Source organism: Fusarium verticillioides, chromosome 3, assembly GCF_000149555.1.
Source record: "Fusarium verticillioides 7600 chromosome 3, whole genome shotgun sequence".
Taxonomy (NCBI): domain Eukaryota; kingdom Fungi; phylum Ascomycota; class Sordariomycetes; order Hypocreales; family Nectriaceae; genus Fusarium; species Fusarium verticillioides.
Genome location: NC_031677.1, coordinates 4,373,518 through 4,386,780, shown reverse-complemented (window position 1 = coordinate 4,386,780; position 13,263 = coordinate 4,373,518). Strand labels below are relative to the sequence as shown.

General features: G+C 48.0%; 6 protein-coding genes across 6 annotated transcripts; 5 read left to right on the top strand and 1 right to left on the bottom strand.

Moving 5' to 3' along the window:
- Positions 1 to 113: 113 nt before the first annotated feature.
- Positions 114 to 1,586, top strand: FVEG_05696 (hypothetical protein; the record flags this gene model as incomplete). Its single annotated transcript, XM_018893939.1, has 1 exon — positions 114 to 1,586. The coding sequence occupies one exon, from the start codon at positions 114 to 116 to the stop codon at positions 1,584 to 1,586; it is 1,473 nt and encodes a 490-aa protein (XP_018750891.1).
- Positions 1,587 to 2,343: 757 nt separating this feature from the next.
- On the top strand, positions 2,344 to 4,041 carry FVEG_05695 (hypothetical protein; the record flags this gene model as incomplete). The annotated part of the gene is made up of 1 exon (XM_018893938.1): positions 2,344 to 4,041. One exon carries the CDS (start codon positions 2,344 to 2,346, stop codon positions 4,039 to 4,041), a length of 1,698 nt encoding a protein of 565 aa, XP_018750890.1.
- Positions 4,042 to 5,334: 1,293 nt separating this feature from the next.
- On the top strand, positions 5,335 to 6,848 carry FVEG_05694 (hypothetical protein; the record flags this gene model as incomplete). Its single annotated transcript, XM_018893937.1, has 2 exons — positions 5,335 to 5,613; positions 5,667 to 6,848. 2 exons carry the CDS (start codon positions 5,335 to 5,337, stop codon positions 6,846 to 6,848), a joined length of 1,461 nt encoding a protein of 486 aa, XP_018750889.1.
- A 228-nt stretch (positions 6,849 to 7,076) lies between these two features.
- FVEG_05693 (CMGC/SRPK protein kinase) lies at positions 7,077 to 8,500 on the bottom strand (the record flags this gene model as incomplete). The annotated part of the gene is made up of 3 exons (XM_018893936.1): positions 7,077 to 7,615; positions 7,665 to 8,230; positions 8,283 to 8,500. The coding sequence occupies 3 exons, from the start codon at positions 8,498 to 8,500 to the stop codon at positions 7,077 to 7,079; spliced, it is 1,323 nt and encodes a 440-aa protein (XP_018750888.1).
- A 933-nt stretch (positions 8,501 to 9,433) lies between these two features.
- On the top strand, positions 9,434 to 9,727 carry FVEG_15707 (hypothetical protein; the record flags this gene model as incomplete). Its single annotated transcript, XM_018904900.1, has 1 exon — positions 9,434 to 9,727. One exon carries the CDS (start codon positions 9,434 to 9,436, stop codon positions 9,725 to 9,727), a length of 294 nt encoding a protein of 97 aa, XP_018750887.1.
- A 2,516-nt stretch (positions 9,728 to 12,243) lies between these two features.
- Positions 12,244 to 13,025, top strand: FVEG_05692 (hypothetical protein; the record flags this gene model as incomplete). The annotated part of the gene is made up of 2 exons (XM_018893935.1): positions 12,244 to 12,515; positions 12,575 to 13,025. The coding sequence occupies 2 exons, from the start codon at positions 12,244 to 12,246 to the stop codon at positions 13,023 to 13,025; spliced, it is 723 nt and encodes a 240-aa protein (XP_018750886.1).
- Positions 13,026 to 13,263: the final 238 nt, after the last annotated feature.

Below are 13,263 nucleotides of genomic sequence, written 5' to 3'. Positions count from 1 at the left end.
ACCTCAAGCAAAGGCAAGACCAAAAAGACAAGATCATAATCTTGTTACCTCCAATTCTCATTTACATTTTAGCATCATAAGCCATTGCTCAGCTATTTACTACTCCACTCAACATGACGGCAAAAAACGTCCTCCTGCTTGTCGCAGACGACCTAGGCAAACAACTAGGCTGCTACGGTCATCCCAATTCCAAAACCCCAAACATCGACAACCTCGCTTCCCAAGGTGTACGATTCGACAGAGCCTTTGCATCCACCGCCTCATGCAGCGGAAGTCGCTCTACCATCTACACCGGACTGCACACCCACCAAAACGGCCAGTACGGCCTCAACAGTGGAAAGCATCATTTCATGACCTTTGACCACATCCAGTCCGCTCCAGCCATCTTAGCCAAAAACGGTGTGAGGACTGGAATTATTGGCAAGATTCACGTTGGGCCTGATGCTGTGTATCCTTGGGAGTGGAGAGCTGAGAGTTTGACGAGAGATGTCTGGTGGTCTTCGCAAAAGGCGAAGGAGTTCTTTGCTGTGGGGAAAGAAGATGGGAGGCCGTTTGTCTTGACGGTTGGTTACCATGATCCGCATCGTGATCGGACGCGTGGCGGCTTTGGGAATGATGAGCCTGTTGATGAGCGTGTACAAAGTGTCAAGTATCGCTCTGAAGATATGGTTGTTCCTGAATTCTTGTCCAATACTCCTGGAGCTAGAGACGAGCTTGCGGAGTATCTGGAAGCCATAAGTCGCTTAGATCAGGGCATTGGCTTTATCCTCGATGAGCTTGAGAACGCAGGTCTTGCCTCGACTACGTTGGTTATCTTCATGAGCGACAACGGGCCTCCGTTTATGAACTCCAAGACAACTTTGTACGACGCAGGTGTTCAGCTTCCACTTATTGTGCGGCACCCAGACTTCAGAGCTGCTGTGAACACAAATCTCGTGTCGTATGTGGACATTCTACCAACCATACTTGACTGGGTGCTCGGTCAAGCCGCTGAAGGGTCGAAGAAGCACCTATCAGGTCGCTCGTTTCTCAAGATTCTCAACGAGGAAACGAATCTCGAAGCTTGGGACCACGTTTTTGGCTCACATACCTTCCATGAGTCTACCAACTACTGGCCCACCCGCTTCATCCGCACGCGACGCTACAAATACCATCGCAATATAGCTTGGAGACTAGACTTTCCATTCGCGAACGACATCTACGGCTCATTAACATGGGAGGACGTTCGCAACTCAGAAGATAGTCCCAAGAAGATTGGGCAGAGGAACCTGAAAGATTACTTCTTCCGTCCGGCTGAAGAGCTGTATGATTTAGAACTTGACCCATATGAAGTTGTGAATCTCGCTAAAGACCCTAAGTATAAAGATGTTTTGGAGGAGTTGAGGGATAGACTTGAGAATTGGCAGCGGCGGACGAATGATCCTTGGCTTTATCGTGATGGGGTATCTGTGCTGTTGAATAAGCATCATCTTGATGCTGGATTGGAAGTTCCTGATAATTGGGATCTTGATGTTGAGCATCCTGAGACGAAGGGGGTTGCCAAGTATAGGAATTTGCCGTTCGGTATAGCGGGGACGAGAGATTGATCAGAATACTGGGTATCCTTCTAGAGCTATTAAAAATGATTTAACTTCATCTGATGTATGTCAAGAGCGGTATGTCAATTAGCCACCATAGAAGTCCTACTATACTTTTAAAATGGTTGCAAATATCCAAAGCGCAGTTTCATCTTGTTCGCCTTTTACAGCTACTTAGAGTTCTTTGCATATCAACATTCACGATAGATAATTCATGAAATTGCCCCTTCAACTGCTCACACGCGGTATCGCAGTGCACAGGATACGTCATTGTCTCATGCACATTGGCTCACGCGCTATGGACTGCACCGTAACGGCATATCGCTTGTCAACCCGACTAACCGTGTACACCCCCAACAAAACCCCCATCCTTTGTCTATGTACATTCCTCCTCGTGGAAGGGTCGCTACATAGCTCCGGGCGGCATCCCGCTTATGGAAATAGGTGTTGGGGGTTAGCTGGTCAATCCCCATTTATCTCCATAATGTCGTGATAGCTTCTCGGATCATCGGTGCCGAAATGAACAAGGTAGTAGGCTTGAATTGATGGTTATCTCTGAAACTGGATCCTAGGATGGTCACACCATTTGCACGCATCAGCACGTTGATGATGGCCTCCTACGCTGGGTATAAGTCAGATTGTGAAAGAAGGGTTTACATATAAGAGCAATAACAGTCGCTCCTGAAGATAAATATCATTAAACCCATTTCTAGAAGTTCTCAACCCTGAAATACCTTGAGTAACATTCGGCTTTTTATTGCCCAGAATGGCGCACCCTAGTCATCAAGACATTGACACGAAGGCACCATCTTTTGAGATCACCTCCCCCAAAGATGAATCAACAGATCTGGTAGAGCCCCAAGACACAAGCAGAAACATCGGTATATGGGAAGCCCTAACCCAACGCACCAAACCCGCCGATCTCGACGCCATCGCCACAGAGCGCAGCGTCTTCGACGATCCGCATCTCTCCCAATTCTACCAACCCCCTCCAGAGTACGAAAACTTCCATCGCTTCGACCCCAACGAGCGATGGACGTACCGCCAAGAATACGCCGTCCGTCGCAAAACAGACCTAAAGATCTTTATCTGGATCCTCGTCATGTTCTTCGGTCTTAACATCGATCGCGGAAATCTTGGCAACGCAGCTGCTGATAATTTACTCGACGATCTTGGCCTCAACACCAACGACTTTAATAATGCGCAGAACATGTATCGTATTGGTTTTCTCGTCGCGGAGATTCCGTCGCAGATGATCGGCAAGCGTCTTGGTCCTGATCGCTGGATCCCTGTTCAGATCATCCTCTGGAGTTTAGCGTCGGGCGGGCAGTTCTTCATGCATAACCGTGCGGGTTTCTTTGCGTGTCGTTTTTTCATCGGCTTGTTCATGGGCGGTTTCATTCCAGACTCGATTCTTTATCTCTCGTACTTTTATAAGAAGACCGAGATGCCTATTCGTCTGGCGCTCTTTTGGTTTGTGGACTCGATGTCTGGTGTTGTTGCTTCGTTCATGGCCTACGGTATCCTCCACATGCGTGGTGTCGCTGGCCGGGAAGGCTGGCGCTGGTTATTCCTTTTGGAAGCTTTGGTCAGTCTGGTAGTTGGCGTCCTGAGTTTTCTCTTCCTCGTGCCCGGACCAACACAGACCAAGACGTGGTGGAATCCTGGTGGCTACTTTACCGAGCGTGAGGAGAAGATCATTGTCAATCGTGTTCTTCGTGATGATCCGTCCAAGAGCGGTATGCACAACCGCGAACCAATTACGTTGGGAATGCTTTGGAAGAGTCTTAAAGATTATGACCTCTGGCCTGTGTACGCTATTGGTATACTATTTGAGATACCGACTGCGCCGCCGAAAACTTACCTGACATTGTCGCTTCGAGCCCTGGGCTTTAGCACTTTCAACACTACGCTGCTGGCGATCCCTGCTACAGTTTTCGCTGCTGTCAACATGCTCTGGATCACTTTTCTCACCGAGAAGTTCCACCAAATTGCGCTGTTTGGTCTACTTACCCAGCTCTGGGTCCTTCCATTGCTCATCGTCGAATATACCTCGGTCCAGAATCTATCGCATTGGGCTCAATACGCTGTGGCATTCTTGATCATAGGCCAACCTTCAGTTCATGCAGCCCAAGTGGGCTGGTGCTCTAGACTTGCTGGATCAGTGCGAACACGAGCCATCAGTGCGGCTTTGTACAACATCACCATCCAATTGTCGGGCATTGCGTCGTCCAACATTTATCGGGAGGATGACAAGCCACTCTATCATCGTGGAAACAAGAACTTGATTGGTATTACAGTGGGGACTATTTTTGCATATGCTTTTGCCAAGGGCTACTATACATCCCGGAATAAGTCTAAGAGGAGCAAGTGGGAGAGCATGACTACGCATGAAAAGGCGAACTACCTCAACAATACTAGCGACCAGGGCAACAAACGTTTGGACTTTTTCTTCGATAGCTAGTTGAGCAAGCTGTAAATAGAACTTCAGTCTATGTGGCATTCTTATATCAATTCTTTCTTTCTAATGTGAATTCCAAGACCAAGTAACGGTCCAAGCGGGGCAAGTGTATCATCTCTCGTGTCTGAGATTAATATGCGGTACAGATATTTCAGTATACATCAACGTGTGCAAGATCTTATAATCATTGAAACTCATTGCTGGTACATAATTCTCACCAGCCATTTCACTGCGTTGTCCTCTTCGCCAGTGATAATCGTAACTGGTCCGGTCGAAATGCGCCTTCAGTAACCGACGCCATCGGTGCAGGGTACCTAAACATCACAGAAGGGCCATCGAAAACGGCAACGATGGAAGATGGGCAAAGTCGCTTAGAAGAACGAATAAATAGGCAAAGTTTTTGGTGAAGTTGAAAGTGAGTTAGTTTATATCTGGCAACCGAGAAGCACGAGAAGTTGGATTTTCAAGTCGTTGAGCTCTTTATTGCGTTCCACGGTGAATCAACCCCATGCTCATTTCCTACTTTTGTCTCTTACCAAGATCGTGGGCAATACTGAACGTGCTACTCCGTATGATCTACTATAGTACAAAAGCCAACGCTTCAAATAGTGACCAAAACCACAACTTAAGCATAGTTAGATAGCCACGGAGCAAAAAAACAAGCTTGAATCTGTGATCGGCATTAATCCCCTATCAATTCAATCGCCGTAATGATTCCTCCAATCATCCCCCGTCAAGCCCGCTCTAGGGTCACATTGCGTCTTTAACCTTCACGATAAGATTTTAAAAAAAGAACCCATCGGCTCTTTGTCCGGGAAAAGAAGTAAATCCATTAAGCTTAACTTACCTGCCGAACTAGGACTGGCACACTCCCCGCCAAGCATGGCGAAAGATATACCTTGTATCCAATGAGATTCAGTGTGCTAGAACTTTTGCAAGACATTCTCTGTGCAGAGTTGCAGTGGAGGTTCTGATAACAGAGCGGGTGTGCGGCAGACACCTTCCAGATCTGGGGTGGACAACAAATGCCGTCACTATCGCCAAGTTGAGATAATGGTTTCGGTGCGACGCTGGGGAGAATGTGATTGGTGATGGGGGAATGTCGAGGCGCGAATGTGCATTGACCCTCCGGCTGTGATCGCTTATGGTAGGATTGCCGGTATACGTGATCTACAAAGATTCCGGACTGCATCCCTAGATAGCAATACCGCCAGTTGATACATAAAAGGTCCCTTTCCTCGCCCAACATGTTGCTCCTTTCACTCTATCCCCAACCACCATCCCCAATCTTCCATGATGGTCAAGTCCACTCTCCTCCTCGGCGCCCTCGCCGCTATGACCTCCTACGTCGCCGCCAAGGAGATCAAGGTCAACGAGGAGAAGGCCGCTAGGCTATACGACTCAGGCGAGGTGCACAACAAGCTCATGGCCAGCAAGCAGGCTGTCTGGGCGAAGCAAGAGGCCGCTGGTGCTTTCGCCAGCGAGCAGTATCCCAAGCTCGGCTACACAAAGTGTGTCGACGGTTACGCAGAGGCTATCAAGGGTGATGCCAACAACACCTTTGCTTGCCACAACGTTAGTATCACCCCTCGTATAACAAGTAGTTACACTGGCTAACAAATCTCTAGGCCGATCTTTACTCGTTCTTGAGTCATGCTGCGCTGGGTAGCACCGGCGGTCGAGGCTCGTCCTCATGGGGATGGACTTCCGATACCGGACGTGAGTTTGTCGCTGTCGGTCAGTACGACGGCACTGCTTTCGCAGAAATCACCAAGAAGGGACAGCTCGTCTATCTCGGTCGTCTGCCCGAGTACTCTGTCCCCTCCCAGTGGCGCGAGATCCGCACGTACAAGAACTACGTCATCATCGGATCCGAAGCCGTCGGTCACGGTATTCAGATCTTTGACATGAAGAAGCTTCTCAAGATCAACCCCAAGAGCCCTGTTGTGTTTGACGCAAAGAAGGATCTCACTAGCCACTTTTCCGCTCTGCTGCCGGTTGGTCGAGCTCACAATGTTGTTGTCAACGAGGAGTTGAAGTATGGTGTTGCTGTTGGTGCTCAGCCGCGCACTGACCCCAATTGTCTCTCTGGACTTAATTTCTTTGATCTTACTGATCCCTCTAACCCAGAGTCTCTTGGATGCGCCAAGGGCGATGGATACGTCCACGATGCGCAGTGTCTTGTTTATCGTGGTCCTGATAAGCGCTACCAGGGCCGTGATATCTGCTACGGATATAATGAGGATACTCTGACTATCTACGATGTCACTGACAAGGCGAATGTTACCAACATCATCTCCAAGATCTCTTACGAGGGTGCTTCTTACACACATCAAGGTTGGGTTCTCGACACTCAAAACCAAGAATTCCTTGTCTTGGACGACGAACTCGATGAGCGTGACGGTAAAGGTCCTGGTTCTGACGGTTATCCCGTCACTTTCATCTGGGACATCCGTGATCTTGAGAACCCCAAGCAGACCGGTGTTTTCAAGCACCCCACCAAGTCCATCGACCACAACCAGTACGTCATCAACAACTACATCTACCAGTCTCACTACGGCGCTGGCCTCCGCGTCCTCGATGGTCGCTCCATTCCTCAAGACCCCACCGGTGCTGGTGTTTACGAAGCCGCTTGGTTCGACATCTACCCCGAGGATGATGCCCTTCCCGGTGGCGGTAGTGTTGCTTTTGTTGGAACTTGGTCTTCTTATGCTTACTTCAAGTCGGGATACATCTTCATTAACACTATTGAGCGTGGTGCTTTTGTTGTCAAGCTTACCAAGGATGCTTTCAAGAAGCCAAAGAACTAAGAGGTCAAGGTGCTTCGCATTTAGCTAGGGCTATATTGACGTGAAGTTTCATGTAGCTGGCAAATAGAAACGAAATCAATCATTTTATCTGCCTACTCATCTACCTAGATACTTACCTACTTACTTACCTAGTTACTTACCTACCTACCTAATACGTCAATGTTTCAAGTCAAGTTCCATGCCAGTCCTCCGCTTCCCCTTTCCCATAGCCGACCACCAATACCAAATCTACTCTGTCTTCACGCCTGAATCTTCAGCAAACCATGGATGACGGAGGATCTCCTCAGCCGAGGGTCTCTTAGCAGGATCATACTGAAGAATCCATCGAATGAGTTTCTTGACCTCCTGTGCCTCCAGCTCGGTCATCTCTGGGCTCTCCTTATCAAAGGCTTCCTCCATTGTCTCTAATTCAGATGGTTCCGGCATATTCGGCTCCTCACCCTCTTCGACGCCACCAAGCGCCCAATTGTATAGTTTTCTGTCCTTGGTGTAGTAGCGCGAAGAGGTCTTCCAGTGGCTATATAGCTCATCTGGTAGCGGGCCGAGTCTGTCCACAATCTCGAGAAGATGTTCGTCATCCGATTCAGTCTCTTCTTTGAATGGGCCAAATATATAGAAAAGACGTCGCCCTGCGATCAATTCGAAAAGAATACATCCAAAGCTCCAGATATCCTGGGTCTTGTCAAATTCTCCCTTCAGGACTAGCTCAGGAGCTCTAAGACCAATAGGGACGGCGGGTTTCTTTGGGGGGTTGTTGAAGAAGTATGCTACTAGCTGTTGGTCTATATTCATGCAAGGGCACGGGGATGTACTTACCGCCACCCATGTCGGCCAGTTTGACCTTGACGTTTTCGTCAATACTCACGTAACTAGCCAGCGGCTCCGCGGTCAACAGATACTCAGGTGCCCATTTGTCTTTCTTGCCATCGATTCTCTCAATACGATAGCGCTCATTCGGCGTTTCCTCCTGGCATAGGGACCCTTCATCGCAGGAATCAATATTGCTGAGCGAAAACAGTATGTTTCCAGGCTGAAAGTCTCCGTGAGAGATACCATGCTTATGAAGAAACGCCAACCCTTTCAAGGACTCGCGGAGAATTCGTTTTACCGTTTGGGGCGGATACCTTATCTCACTTGGCCACTTGGTCCCTCCTTTGGCAAGTTCCAGAATCATTTGATTGACAGACGGGCCCATGGGTTCGAAGACTAGACACTTGTGCGTGCCATTGGGGCCTTTATGCTCGAATTCGGCCAGAAGCTGTGTGATCTGCTGGCCTGATTCGAAGGGAGCGACCTTGGCAAGATGGTGTAAAACCTCTACTTCCTGGGAATGTTCTGCCTCATCCGAGACAAGGATCTTTAGAGCTACATATCGAGAGTTCCTATTGATACTGTAAGCAAGCGGCTGGTGTCGTCTGGGTAAGGGTTGATTACATTAGGTCATGGGCGAGCCAGACGATAGAGAAACATCCGTCTCCAAGTTTTCGAATGATCTTGTACTGGCCATCGTTAAGAGTATCTCCCAGGTTAATCGGATGATAGCCTCCAGGCCGGTAAGCCTCGGGATATTCGCCAGGTGATACACAGTTCTTCAACCTCTGTTTGAAAGGTGCGGTTGGGGTTGGTGGGGGAGAGATGCTTGTTCCTTCCATGTTGACGTGTCTTGTAAGGGTGTTGTGAAGAATATGTTGAGCACTTGACGAGTAGAGGCGAATTCTTTATAAGTGTCTGAGATCCGTCGCAGACAATGCATGGCACAAGTAGGATTGGTCTGTTGAAGGATTAGCTTCATAGTGTCAGGGGCCCGATGTCTCAGCCACAGAGTCGGTCTGCGGACAATGAAGACTCGACCCTGCGACAAAGAGGTAAGTCAGCTCGGCCGGCTACGCCGAAATCAATTGATTGTTAGCTACCATTCGAGATGGGATCACAGTCCACGATGTACGCTATTGAAATTAGCCTCGATTGCAAATCTGACGGTCCCATTGGTGCAGGCAAGATCCGTTTCAAGTTCAAAGAATTCGCTTCAAGTCGCGGTTTGCGTGTCGTTTACAACTATTTGTCTGTTTCTTCTTTAGCCTTAGTTCGTACTTTGAACCAAAACAAAGGGGCCGGTTGGCCTTTCAGTCGTGGCATCGCCATGGCACAGTACTTTTGGCCTTGAACAGACATAGGCTATGTACACTGAATTGACTGCCGATTTTAAGGGAGAACAAATAAACTCATTCTCTGTTCGCTTTGACAAGTTTTCCCAGGATCAGTGTTCCATCTCACAGCCTGTACTGGGACCAGTCTTAGCCCATACATGTGTTGTTGAACATGCAAAAAAACAATAACAACCACACAATTCCATGGTTCATTAGGAACACTCTCTTATTTCCGCCTCTATAAAACCCAAGACTTCCTCTCACTCTCCTTCACCCCAATAGTCACACTCAATCCCACTTGTCTAACCCAACTGCTATCTACCCAGCTCAACTCAGACATAAATTCCCCTCCGCCTTTCTAGAATTTAAAGCTACTTCACGCCTTCGTCTTGTGCACCTTCATCCAATTTTGAAATAATCGCCAATGTCGCCCTGATCATGGATGCTGCTAAAGTTGAATTTAAGGGCAAAATGTACTTAGGTGGCAAGTCTAAAAAGAAGCAGGCCGGCCATGCTAAAAGAAACGAAATAGCCAGACTCACCGTTGAGCAAGCTCCTGATGGAGCTGCTTCAGCATGGGTCGAGTCTGGCTGGCACAAGAGTGACCCGGCAGTTGAAGGTAGTGACCAGAGAGAACACTGTACCGTGGACTTCAAAGACGAAGAAGGTAAGACTTTCATGCGTGGACATGTTTACAGAACTGTTCAGCCTCAAAATGAGCCGGATACTTAGAATGTATTGGTTGGTTAGAGTCAAGATGGTAGGCACGAGATTAACTGAAGGTTATAGGTTATTCTTGTGGGTTCCAGTCCTGGAGTCATCAGGTCTTGGGGTACTTGGATATCTGGGTGTTGGGGTGATCTTTGATTGGTATTTAGAGTGAAAAAGAAAATGCAACAGGACAACAGGAGGTTATCGATTTCCGCTCTGATGAGCTCACTACCTTCAAGACAGTTGCCACCTTGAATCAATTGACCCAATCGAAGTCTAGCTCAGATCTGTGCCCAAATATGTCCATCTAACCTTTGTCTTCAGTTACTAAACTCGGCAGTAAGTTCCACTTGTCTCGCAATGGCTCAATTCATTGCCATTAAAATCTGGCTTTGTTGTACCAACACTATTCTTCTTCTCATGAGGTCAGTGGCGGTAAAAGGTCAGCACATTTTGCGATTCCAGACACAGAATACTGTTGGCTATTTTCAGGTCCGACCAGTAACTGATGAGCCGAACGTCTTTGTAGCTGAATATCTTCAGAGACGAATGCCTTAGCTAGGTTCTGTTCGCGTCAACTTACTGGTGTCATACAGTATCATGTCTACATCCGAGACTTAAATTTTTGAGCACCAGAATAGCCAATACCCTCATCATCTTTCCAATGTCGGAAATGATGTATGATGTAGACAACCATCGAGCCAACACGTCAAAAGTTCTTTTAGAACCAGATGCGCCACCAATCTTAGCAGCTGGCATAAGCTCCGAAGTGACAGATGCAATCACAGTACATTGAACCACTAGGCATAAACGAATATTTTTCCATGCCGACTGACAAAGAAAACCAGGCGTGTGCACCGAGTTCAATAAAGTTTACTGTCTTAACTCGGAGGCCCTGGTAGCAAACATTCTTTGTTCTATCCTGGGGTGGCACAGTATGAAGCGATCATTAGCTTTGCATCAAAGAAGGTCCATCCGAGCTTTTGTCATCTGCATGTGATGGCTGTTTTCTTTTGTTCATGTCCTGACCTTGGCGTTCGCGTCGTAAGAGAACAGCAAAATTAGTTGAGATGCGCCATGGCACGGACGAATTTGCCAGGATTTCTCGAGTTCCAACAAGGAGAAGGTTTTCTACGTACGCTGGGCAAACCAAATCAATTGCCCATCTGGTTATCACATTCTGTTCCATCGTTAGCCTGCAATATGAGGTATGCTTGGGATGTGGACGCAAGGCTACGCGTTTTCGAATTCGATCGAACACAAGATATGGTCTCTGAACATTGAATTGACGGCGAATTAGTTGAAGTCTTTAGAATAGAGACAGCTCCTTCTATCTATATGTATAAACTTCTAATCTAAAGCCAAACTCAGACAGAACTCTACACTGTATACCCTCTGTGATATACTCAAGCCGCACTTAATAACATCGCCACTTCCATGTAAACAGGACAACACCAATGTCGCATTTAATCCGTAAAACACGTATAACGGCAAAACACAGAATAGCGGTGAGAGCGAACGACTTACTATCGCTAACTACGCCGTAGCGCAAGCTCCTGGTAATGCTACTAAAGCAAGCGTCGTGAATGGATGGCACACGAGCAAGAGCGACACGAATTCCGGGACTGTACACGCCACTCCTGTCAAGGGCTTGCTACTGCGATGGCAATGGTGATTTCATCGATCAGTACCATGCTACCTAACCCTCTCAGAGCGGTTACCCGGATGTATGGTGCCAGAAACCAACATGTTTGAGTTCTTTGGCACTCTTCTGTATTCGAAGGTAGGTGGGTGAACTCCTGTGATAGGACTATGAGGTGAGGGGTTGGAAGTTGCTTCAACCCTGGCGAAAAGATAAAGAAAGCGAGTTGCTTAGTTTTCTGTTCTATCTAGGCATGCTCTTACCTGGCGGAGGGTTCTATAGTCAAGTGACAAGTTTATCTTTAGGCGCTAGATGTTTGTAGTAAATAGAGCAAGACAACTTCCGAACAGAAAGCATCCTTTCCATTTTGAGTATCTCGCGGCTTCATCCGAATCTCTTTAGTCAATGACTTAACCCAATCCTGGTAGTGATGTTCTATATGCTACGCCAACCCACTTCCTATACTACATATCATCGGCTCGACGGTCATCTCGGTCCGAAAAATGCATGAAGGAATATGATTAAATATGTATAACACCGATTAACCCTGAAAAATCATCCAGTCGAAAGACGGATAAATAGATTGTTTCACACCCCTTCCACGGAAGAATTCCCGTCATGCTCGTCTTAGGTTTCACCTCATGGCCCGACAAGGAAATTGCGGGCTCTCGATTCCGAACTAACCGCAACACCCCCTGCACGGCCAATGACAGCCTCAAGCGAGAGAACCGCCCTGTTTCAGGCTTCAGTCCCTAATATCGTCCGTCTCTCACTTTCAGCTCAGCTCATATATAGATCTCGCATCTTCCTTTCGTTCTTGGCATCTTGGCTCTTCACTTCACTTCTTTCAGTCTATACTTCAATTCTCGTATACCTTTTTTTTTTTCACCTCGTCATGCTTCGTCAAGTTGCTCTTGCTGCACTCTCCGTGCTGCCCCTCGCCCTCGGCCAGGTCGCTGAGGATTTCGAGAGCGGTTGGGATAAGGTCGCTTGGCCGACCTATGCGCCTGATTGCGATCAGGGCGGCAGTGTCGAGCTTGATAAGACTACCGCGCATAGTGGAAAGAACTCTATCAAGGTCACTGGTGGACCCAATGGTTTCTGCGGACACAAGTTCTTTGGAACTGATGCTGTTCCCGAGGGTCACGTCTACGTCCGAACTTGGATGTAAGTTGCTAGCTGAACATGCCAAGAGAATAGCTACTGATCAACTTTTGTGACTGTAGGAAGACTGCCAAGGCTTTTGATGACTCGCACGTCACTTTCATCACTATGCCTGACGCTGCGCAGGGCAAGGGCAAGCATCTCCGCATCGGCGGCCAGAGCAAGATCATGATGTACAACCACGAGTCCGACGACGCCACTCTTCCCGACCTTTCCCCCGACGGCATCGCCGCGTCCAAGAGCATCCCCGCCAACACCTGGCAGTGCCTCGAGTACCACCTCTCCCCCGATGGTACCATCGCCACTTGGCTCAACGACAACCCCGTGCAGGGTCTTGTCTACAAGCCCGAGGCTCCCAGCTCTTATGCCAACGGCTGGGCCAGGAGCAAGCCTAAGCCCAAGGTTCAGGGTGTTTACTTTGGTTGGGAGTCCTACAGCGGTGCTGTCAACACTTTCTGGTTTGACGACATTGCTATTGACTCTAAGCGCATTGGATGTGCTGTCAAGAAGTAAGCTTGGGCTGGTTATGATGAAGTATATATGAGATTGAGTGTAGGAGTTGCCAGGTGCAACGTTCTTGTATCTATTTTGAGAGTATTTACGTACGACGTATTTATGCCGATTGTGATCTTGTGACTCTAATTCCCTATTCGCGTATCGGCTTCATTCAAACGTACGGAATCATTGTGGCTTGTCCATCAACCGTTAAACCTATGCCGGCGCCAAGGTTTTGATGACCATCCGAACAGCC